The sequence below is a fragment of the Podarcis tiliguerta genome (assembly GCF_965153285.1).
Source record: "Podarcis tiliguerta genome assembly, chromosome: 8".
Lineage (NCBI taxonomy): Eukaryota > Metazoa > Chordata > Lepidosauria > Squamata > Lacertidae > Podarcis > Podarcis tiliguerta.
The window spans coordinates 27,529,512-27,539,668 of record NC_139541.1 but is presented as its reverse complement, the minus strand read 5'-3'; the positions used below and the strand labels follow the sequence as shown (position 1 = coordinate 27,539,668).

The following is a 10,157-nucleotide window of genomic DNA, read 5'->3' as shown; positions in this document are numbered from 1 at the left end:
AAAGGAGCAAGGTTACTTTTCTTCATAAGCTGCAGGGGCTTCCCAGCAGAAATAGCCTCTCTAATCATTAATTCCACTTGCATAATTAACTTTGTTTTACATCTTGAGCTGTAGTGAAGATGTTGGCAGTTGCTCTTTATCATGATTCATCTTTAATCTCAAGTGGTGTCAGTGACTCTGAGATTTTCTTTGCTCTTTAAAGTCCAATTAACCACTTGAACAAATCAGTAGTTTAAGCGCATACAGCACTGCAAATCTACTGGGGCTTTTTCATACATTTGTATTGATTTCAGTACAACTGAAGGACTAGCAGGCTCACCACTCTGTATTACATGCCTTTAATATTCATTGTTCTCTCTGAGGACACGGCCTGACAATGACAGCTATGCAACTTCCCATCCTTTAAAATAAAACAATGCTTTATTGCTACAAATTTAATGCTGGGAGGGGGGTACATATTTGACAAACAAGCAAAGGCCTTGATAGTACACAGCCAAGGTAATACAGTACTTATAAAATTGAACATTTATCCAAATGTTGACATATAAAAAAGAATTAAAAAGTGGTTAGGAGAAAGGGGGGCTGCAAGTTTAAAGGCAGAAAGCCAAACCATTTATCCATTTTGGCATCTTGCTATGATTCAAGTGCATAAATTTCTATGGCCTGAAATGCACACTTGTATGTACAGTAACATGTCTCTCCCACTCAATATTACCAAGTCTCTATTTTACCCTAATATACAAAATGTGCAGCCATTGTCAAAGACCTAAATGAAACAAGAACCCACAGCATTATTTATTTGGTTACTACACATTGGCACATGTGTGGGAAGAGCTTAAGGCCATTTGGGGTTCATCTTAAACACACTCATGTCAGAGTTAAGTCCAATTGAAATCAACAGGGCTTATTTCTGAGTAGCCATGCATAGGATTGTGCTGTCAATGCTGCGAACTATCTATTTTTGTGTGACAGATGTTAAGGCAGTATCCACAAGCGATATGAAGATGTTCTGAAAATGGTGCCCTGGTTTCACAACTTTCTGCAGCAAGGAGTTAACCAGATGAGGTCCTGGCATGTGGGCTAATGATTTAGTGTTAACACTCTCTCTTACAAGGCGCTCCATATAAAACATGATTAGAAGGGAACACACAAGCCAGATATAAGGGCAAACTATGGTGTGCAGAAAAGAGGAAGCAGGTACCTGAACCAGCATGAGACAGAACGTGAACACAAGCACCAATGGATGTATACCATTTATAGGGATGGTATTTAACTAAGTTAAATAGTCCCACTGAAAATTTACATGACCAAGTTAGGTCAGAATTTGTCACTTGCACTTGCAGCTTGTATGTGTAAGGCACAGTTAAACATCTGTTTATGGTCTGTTGGAAAATAGGGACTGAGTTCTCAAAGACGGCAGCAAGCTCCAAGATGCTTGTGAGAATGACCAGGCTAAAAGCCCAAGAATCCAACTAAACTCTTGGGAAATGGCGCTCCGTCCCATTTGACCAGTGTAAGACCACAGCCAATGCCATTGGATCATACATCATACTGAGTGCTGATTTAAAAATGCTTTAGGGGTGACAATTATCCAAAAGGGAAATACAGTGGTACCTCAGGTTAAGAACTTAATTTGTTCTGTAGATCCATTCTTAACCTGAAACTGTTCTTAACCTGAGGTACCACTTTAGCTAATGGGGCCTCCCACTGCCTCAGCGCCGCTGCTACGCAATTTCTGTTCTCATCCTGAAGCAAAGTTCTTAACCCGAGGTACTATTTCTGGGTTAGTGGAGTATGTAACCTGAAACGTCTGTAACCTGAAGCGTCTGTAACCCGAGGTACCACTGTATAAGATTTTGGGGGGAAAGCTGTAACTTCAGAAATTGAAGGTTGTGCTGTCTGTCTGGGGGCGGGGGGCCAGATCCAAAAGCACCTGCAGTTTCAAGAGCTTTTATTAGAACCAACTAAAATATAACTAGGACTAGGCAATTAGCAAGATAATTTTTTTTTAAAAAAAATCGCTCTTCCTGGTTCTAGGATAACTCTCCAGATAATACTGCTGTTTTAGGATATCATAGTTCGGGACCTTTCATATAAAACCATTCAAATGTATACATAAAAGCCAAACTCTGAGTTCTATGTTGGTTGTGTAGTGGCCTGTTTTTGTAAGAATGAAGGACAAATGCTTTAGACTAATTGGATGAAATGACATTCCCATAAAAAGGCTTCTAAATATGCAAAATCTAGTTTAATTTATTGAAATGATAATGTTCACCAACCTCTCAGTCTTAAGGAGGATGGTTGCATATGAAATTGATCATTTGTCAGGGCAAAACACCTGGCCGGACCTTCCTGCACTCTTTGGAGTTTGGCAGCATCAATTATTGTCTTCTAAGACCTAAAGGTAGAGTTAGGAATCTCCAGACTGTCTCATTCCTTTTCATTCCTTTTCCTCTTCTTGGATGGGTTTGTTACCTTACCAACTACCCAAGCGACCAATAATGTTGAGTACATCTAGTAGGATTAGTCAGTACTTTATGTTCTGCTACATAAACCGTTAGGGCTGCGGGTGGCACTGTGGTCTAAACCACTGAGCCTTGCTTGGGCTTGCCGATCAAAAGGTCCGCAGTTCGGGTCCAGCTCCTACCAACCTAGCAGTTTGAAAGCACGCCAAAAAGTGCAAGTAGATTAATAGGTACTGCTCCGGTGGGAAGGTAAACGGTGTTTCCATGAACTGCTCTGGTGTCAGTGTTCTGTTGCGCCAGAAGTGGCTTAGTCATGCTGGCCACATGACCCGGAAAAACTGTCTGCTTGATTATAAGCAATATACCATGTAACCGAAAATCTCTAAACAATCTCCTAAACAGTAGTGGATTGATAAAATCTGGGAGAAAATTGATATGTATGAACCCACTCAGCAAGCAAAGAATTCCAATTTTTAAAATGATGTACTGGTCCCAAGTTTGTCTTTCCTTTATTGAAGCCCTTCAAGCTTCTGACCACAACTACTGATGCACATAATTTCTCTGACGTATCAGGCATTGCAAGTTGCACATTCAAAACCTCAACAGTGATTCTTTCATCAAGGTTGCGTTTACTATAACTGTCTCACAAGCTCTTCCAAGATATGCTAAGGTCGGGATGGGCAACTTGTGGCCCTCCAGATGTTGATGGACTCCCATCAGCCCCAGCCGACAGAATCAATGGTCTCAGTGAGGGAGTTGGGACTCCAACAACATACAGGTTCCCCATCCCTGTATTAAGGACCCTTAGAGAGTTTCATTGTGAGAATATTCTTGTTAATTCTTTTCTCCTAATTATTGGTTGTGTGGTGTTTAGCTTTTTATTTCAAAAGAAAATTTCATATAGAAAAGAAAAAAGACATCGCAAGCCAAGTCTCCCACTTTGTCTCCAGCTGCACTGAGAGACGGCCTCACACTACTAGAAATTCGGTTAAGCTCTTTGATAAAAGGATTAGGTGTTAAAATGGGTGAGTCACTCTCTTTTCCTTTTGTCCCTACCTTTATATAAGCTTGGCTAAATCAGGCCCAGGCCGGCAATAATGGCTCCCAATTCCAAATTTAGTGCAAACAGCTTGGGCTGCATTATGGTTTACTTTGGTTTGAATAGCTAGATGGCTTATTGGCAAAAAGGCTGATTTCAAGTTTCTATTTAAAAAAACCCAAACATTGCAGCTTATAGCAGTGTGACCAGTATTTAAAAACGCAAATTCTGTGAATATAAAACAACGCAAATTTTAAAAAGAATTTGCATTCTTTTATTTCAACTGCATGGCTTTTTCAGGATATAGAGAGCTTTTTAATTATTATTATTATTCAGTCACAAACTGGGAAGAAAGTGGTGGAAATGAGATACATTGGGCTGCTTGCATTTGGTGAATTATAGTGCGCTGTAATTTCTGGTGGGGGGAGGCAGTTGTCTTGCTGCTGCAAGTGCAAACAGACTAGAGAGATCAATGGAGGCAACACAAGAACAGTGATGTTCTTGCTACTTAGCACATCTCCCACAGAGGACTTATCCCTCCCATTTCCTTTTAACTGTTAACATCACTGGCAATGCAATACTAAGTATGTTCACTTGGAAGCATGCCAATCTGTACTCAGTGAGGCTTATTTCCAAGGCAAGGTTCATAGTATTGGAGCCTGGGAGAAAAAGTCCCCAACGTTCCAATAGAGATAGCAGATAACATTTAAGCTATAGGAATATCTGCCCCATCCTCATAATTAGGAGCCCCACGGGAACACATTTTCTTTTCTTAGGGTGTTTCCAGATGAACACCTCTCTCCTTAGATGACTCAGTCATTTGATCTTCCGCTGTGAGGTACACATGAAATTGCACTGACTTTCCACGTGGCAAAGGATACCACACTTTTTGTGTATGATCATCCTGTTAGGAGGCATGATATTGTTGCATGTACAGGGAAGAGGGTACGATTCACCTAGCCATCACCAACTTAAGAAACTCTGCCCCCCATAATTCTTTTAAAAATCATGCTTCTGTCTCTGCCTAATGACATCATAATGTGGGTGCTTTAAAAAACTTAAATGCACGAGCAGTACCAATTCCACCACGAACTCCCATCTGCAAGCACTTTTAGTATCTAGCAGAAAGTGTCAAAATGTGTTTGGTACTTTTTTAATTTTTGCAACTGTTAAGAGCTAGAAACATTTGGATTTTGAAGACTCTACCGGCCACATTTCTATGGTACAATGCAAATCCCTGCCATGGTGATTTCTAAAATCCCCAAATAGTACCAAAGGGAATATCAGCTTCTTTTGAAAGAGCAACTTGAATACAATGCCAACTGTATTCTGATTAAACTGCTTTGGTCTTCATGTTTGTTTCTTTCAGACCTATTCTCCTCTGAAAAAGGAAGGAGTGTCTGTGTTCTTAACATGCAGGTTCCAGTTGACTCTGAGTTTTCGCAGGCAAGAGAAGCTCCACATCACAGTAGCTAAAACCGTACCCAGCCAGCAGGTCTTTCTGAGAAATGTCAGCTAAATCTGATTCATAAGCTTTGACAGGACTCTGTGTGTTCCTCTTCTCTAGAGATTTATGCAAGAGTTCCTTCATCCTCCTGTTTTCTTTGGTGGTTGATTCCCAAATTATTTCAAGTTCACTTTCCACTTCCCTAGGAAGAAAAATGAAAATGGATTTGCAAGTTTCAGATGCTTTGCCTTTTTTGAGAGTATTTTTAAGGTGAACTACCCAGCCAGTACAGAAAGAACAATTAAATTTATTTTTGTACCTGGAATGTTGTCTAGAGAACACCATGTGCACAGAACAGAAAGAGTAATCAGAGGATCTCTGGCATATTATTCAATCAAATGTACTTGTTTAACCAGTTTTTATGGGTGTCTAGTTCTGAAAGCATCACAAAAAATAACCCTAATATCCTGGGTCCCTTATTGGTGATGTCATGGTTCAAAACAGGACTACAAATTCTCCTCTAAGGCTGTTGTAAGTAGATCTGGCTGCCTGAGTCACACACAGTGGATTGGGACAGAGGATCTTTTCAGTTTCAGCCATTTTCACACCGCATTGTCCTTTCCACTACTGTCCCAATGTCTCAACAATGTTGTGTTGGGAAAGTCCCCTGCCGAAAATCTTGGACACCTGTGGCCAGTCAGAGTGGACAATGGTCTGGCTCGATATAAGGCTGCTCCAGATGTCTGAACTATTTCATAGCTGCTTTATATTGCTGATGAAAAGCCTCTTTGCTACAAAATACTGAGATGGAGTCATGTTTAGATAAGGTTAAGCTCAGTTTGAGGATGGCAGTGCCCCCTGTAAGAGTGCTGGGGCTATTCAGATGGCCCACCCTCGTGGATGGATAGAACTGGATGTGTTCCTAAATGCACTGGGGGGTTTTCCAATGGAGATTGTGGTATATCACCTGTATAATTTGTATGTAAAAGCATTATGACACCAGTGGCTGCATTTTCAATCCCTTTCCTAACAATACCTAGCATGGGATTTGCCCTTTTATTTATGACACATTTTCTCAGCCGCTGCCTTGAATTTCTCCTCTTACCCTTAATATTTTCTCATCCTACTGCTGGACATTCACAGCTTTATTTTTAACCTGTTAAACTCAGAGGAATTTAGGACCGTTTTCCAAGTGAAAATAACTGGTATCCGCAGTGGTACCTCATAGCATATTTCTGCAAATTTCATTGTGTTTCACACTTTGTACTGAATTTTTCCCCCTGTGAAATACGTAACCGAAGTTGTGAATGTGGCTGAAGGGTGAGATATCAGGTCAAAAGCAACCGGTCAAAACAATCCTGTTTCCTGTGAAGGTTTTCTAGGTCACATTGCATTTCTTTTGACAGGAATCCCATCAGAAGGAGCTCAGCATGTGGCAATTTTTAGGGGTTGGTCTGGTCTCTGGAGTATTGCAATAATGTCCTTTGCAAGAACAACAAAAATCCTCAGCAACAGAAAATCTGAATCACAATAATAACATATGCCTATATGCTGCTCCCATAACTGAATATAGCAGAGATACAGCCCATGAAACCTCGAAGAGGTAGTTTTTTTGCTGCAGAGCTTAGTAGACACCTCTCTGTTCTGGTGCCATCATGGCCAGTCAGCTTAAAGATGGTCATGTCAACAAATGAGGCACGAATGACAGCCTTTATTTGTATCTCAAAAAGCCACTCTACTTCAAAGTATATTCCTTGATCAATCAGGGCAGGTTCCAGAACCTGTTAAGTGATTTGGTGCCATCTCCCTTCCTGCTGGCACCTGCACTTCCTGTGATTTTATCAGATCTAATTTTTAGTGGATCATCTTATGGTTAAAGAGAAAACATGTTCAATGCTCTTTTGGTCTTCAAATCTGTCTCTGCTCCATAAATCATTCAAGAAACTTTCCCGCAAAGCAGTCAGAAATCTGCTTATGTCCTTTCCCAGCTTGTAAATCTTGCATTCGCTTGTCCTGGTTCAACCTCTTGGCCAAGGAATGTCCTAAGAGGGCAAGAGGGACCCATTTCAGCCTGTCACTACCTTGTGGTTTTTGACATCATGATAAAGGGAGGAAGATGGCAGAAAAGTAAGTTATGCAAATTAAGTATACAATTTATTCTGGGCACAGATTTTTAAGTTTTCTTGGCAAAAAAAGGTCTACACAAGCTGCACCACGGTTGCATTTGCTCCATGTCCTGCTGAAGTTCTATATGTCAGAAACCAAATACACCATCAAGAGCTTCACGGCACAGAGCTATGTATTACTGTAATCCTGATCCAAACCACCTTGAGGTTCTTTCTACAATCAAGTGGCATATACATTTTTTGAAATAAATAATGAATGTTAATTTTGTTGGGCTATAGGTTAGAACACATTTATTTTATTTAGTAAGATATTTGTATTCCTCAATTTCTGTTCTACCAGGGGAACCTCCAAGGCATCTAACAACACTTTTCTTTTTATCAAATGTTTTATATAAATATACATACACACACACACACACACACACAGACAGTAATACAAATATTTTACTATGTTTTTATATATGCTGTAGGCCACCCAGAGTGGCTGGGGAAACCCAGCCAGATAGGCGGGGTATAAATAATAAAATTATGATTATAAAATTATGATTATTATTTTTAAAGTATCTAATGAAATCAGAACAGCATAAAAATATGAATCTCAAAAGAAAGCAAAAATTAAGTGTCCTACACCAATGTCCTGGAGTGTTGACATGCCATCAAAGGAGGAGACATCCACACCTTTTGGTATAAGGAATTCCGGGGTTGCACACTGGGGAACACCCACCCAGGAGGGGGAAAGGACAAGGGGCGGGGGGAACGCAGTGCAAATGCACTGGCAGGAATACCAGGTTCTCTCCCCCAGTATATTTGCCTCACACCTAACTCCCTGCTGCCTTGCCTGCCCTTCCTATTAAGTAACAGTGACCCACCTGCCAAGAAGCTGGGTGGGACACAGAGAAAAGGTTTCCCCTCAAAGGTCTCAAATAGTATAACCAATATTTCCCATCAAGCTTGGAAGTGGATTAGGAGCCAATTCTTCTGGAAGTGGATTAGGAGCCAATTCTTCAAACAAAATATCCTCTCCCCCTCCCCACGTGCTCTTTGGAATAGAAAAGCCACAGTCGTGTGCCTTAGGGATTCTTGAGTCTGCTTGTACAAGTGATATTCTGGAGAGTTGCTATAAAGCAAAAAATAATATCCTCAACATCCAAAAGTAAACACTGCCTCCTGAGCATTTCAAGGGTTCCTGCTAAAGCTCACTATCTTTCAGCTTTTTGGGAACCCACCTTTCAGTGTCAACCTCTGACCTGCAAATCTAGATGACCCTTGGGAGTCCCTTCCAACTCTACCATTCAATGATTCTAAGTTCAGCCTCTCGAGGCTTTTGTGCTCCATGATTTCACCTGCCATTGTTTCCCAAAGAAGTCCTGGTATTAGGTATAAAAGAAAGGAAATACTGCAAGACTCCCTCTGCAAAGTGGGTGATTCATATTGAAAACTGGATGGTTGGCTTCATCAGTTGTCGAGGCAAAATCTTACGAACACCACTTTAAGGGTTTTAATAAAATAAACATGCCATTCACACAGCCTATTACTTTCAGTTGGGTATAGCGCTGAGATTAAATGTGTCAGTGAAATTTCTATCTACTGGGAACAATTTTGCAGGCCACAAATTTTCTCCTTGAGCGGCGCTGGTGGAAATGAATCTGCATCAGGACATTATTTGCCCAGCACTGCCGATTCTGGTTGCCAAGCTACAGAAGATTAGTGACAAGAAGCCCACCCCTAAGTCCTTGGTCTGCTTTTCTTCTGACCGGGGTGGGGGGTAGAGTGGGAGGAGGAGGAGGAGGAGGAGGAGGAGGAGGAGAGAGATCCAGAACAACCTTTCAAATGACAGCTTTGTTCAGGGACTGGCTGCACTACAAGACAAAATTATATTTACTCCTTAAAGCGCTTCCGGATTTTGAGAGAACTGAAAGCAGAATGCAACCAGAATGGAAGGAATCTGGCTAAACTAAAGGAGCCCAGCATTCAGGAAGCGTAGGGAAAACATATGCGAAGCATTTTAGCTTCCTGAACTGTAACATTGCTTGTCTGCATAGCTAAGCTGACGTCCCATGGTCATTGGCCAGAATGATTAACCCAGCTATACATCTGTCCCATCCAATCCAGATGTTTGTTAAAACTGACCTAGAATAAGAGAGACATCCCAGCAGGAAAGCATCTCTTTGAGGGCAAGGCAAAAGCTGCATTTGCCTTTCACCAGCTACAAGCACTGCTCATCTTCCAGAATGTCAATAAAAACTTTCTGACAGTAAGAGCTGTTCAACAGACTCCCTCGGGGGGTGGACTCTCCTTCCTTGGAGGTTTTTAAGCAGAGGTTGGATGGCCACCTGTCAAGTATGATTTAGCTGAGATACCTGCATTGCAGGGGGTTGGACTAGATGGCCCTCGGGGTCTCTTCCAACTCTACAATTATACGATTCAATGATTCTAAGACTTGGCAACCAACTGCAAAACACTCTGCTGCTGTTGCTGACAATAACAAGGGACAAAGTGCTGCTGTTTAGAACTACTTCCCACAACTGCATTTTCCTCTGCCGCAGTGGACTGCTAAATCAAAGTGGGGGCAATTATTTTAGCTTTATGGAGTTGTATCTAACTGACTAAAAGCAGCCCCACTGAAGTAAAGGGACTCAAGTGAGTCATGTCCATTCATTTCAATGTGTCTCCTCTGAGCAGAACGAATGCTGGATACAACCCATTGTGATGGCAGTGCTTCATAAAGCTTGGACTAGTATATTAATAGCCTTTGCTGTTTGAGGTGGGAAGCGTGAGGGGTGGGTGGGTGTGACAGGTAAGAGAAGAGAAATGGTTCTAAGGGGTTGACATGTCTAACACTGCTCTAAGGGGGTGACATATTGGGGAATACCAGGACTAGAAATAAAATTGAGGATTATTTTATTAACGTATTTATTATTTACAATTATACCCCACCTTTAGTCCAAGGAACTCAAGGTGGTATACAAAATTTCCCCCTCCTTCCATTTATCCTCATAACAACAATGGGAGGCTGAGAGGCAAGGACTGGCCCACAAGGCTTCATGACCAAGTGGGGGATTTGAATCCTCCCAGGTCCA

The 10,157-nt window shown here is 41.4% G+C and overlaps 1 protein-coding gene across 1 annotated transcript in view; it reads right to left on the bottom strand.

The window, feature by feature from the left end:
- Positions 1-398: 398 nt before the first annotated feature.
- The window catches only part of CEP89 (centrosomal protein 89), a 51,754-nt gene continuing 41,995 nt past the window's right edge, over positions 399-10,157 (bottom strand). Inside the window, exon 18 of the mRNA XM_083453454.1 lies at positions 399-5,153. Coding sequence (XP_083309580.1) covers positions 4,913-5,153 — 241 coding nt within the window. The 3' untranslated portion in view covers positions 399-4,912. The remainder of the gene's footprint in view (positions 5,154-10,157) is intronic.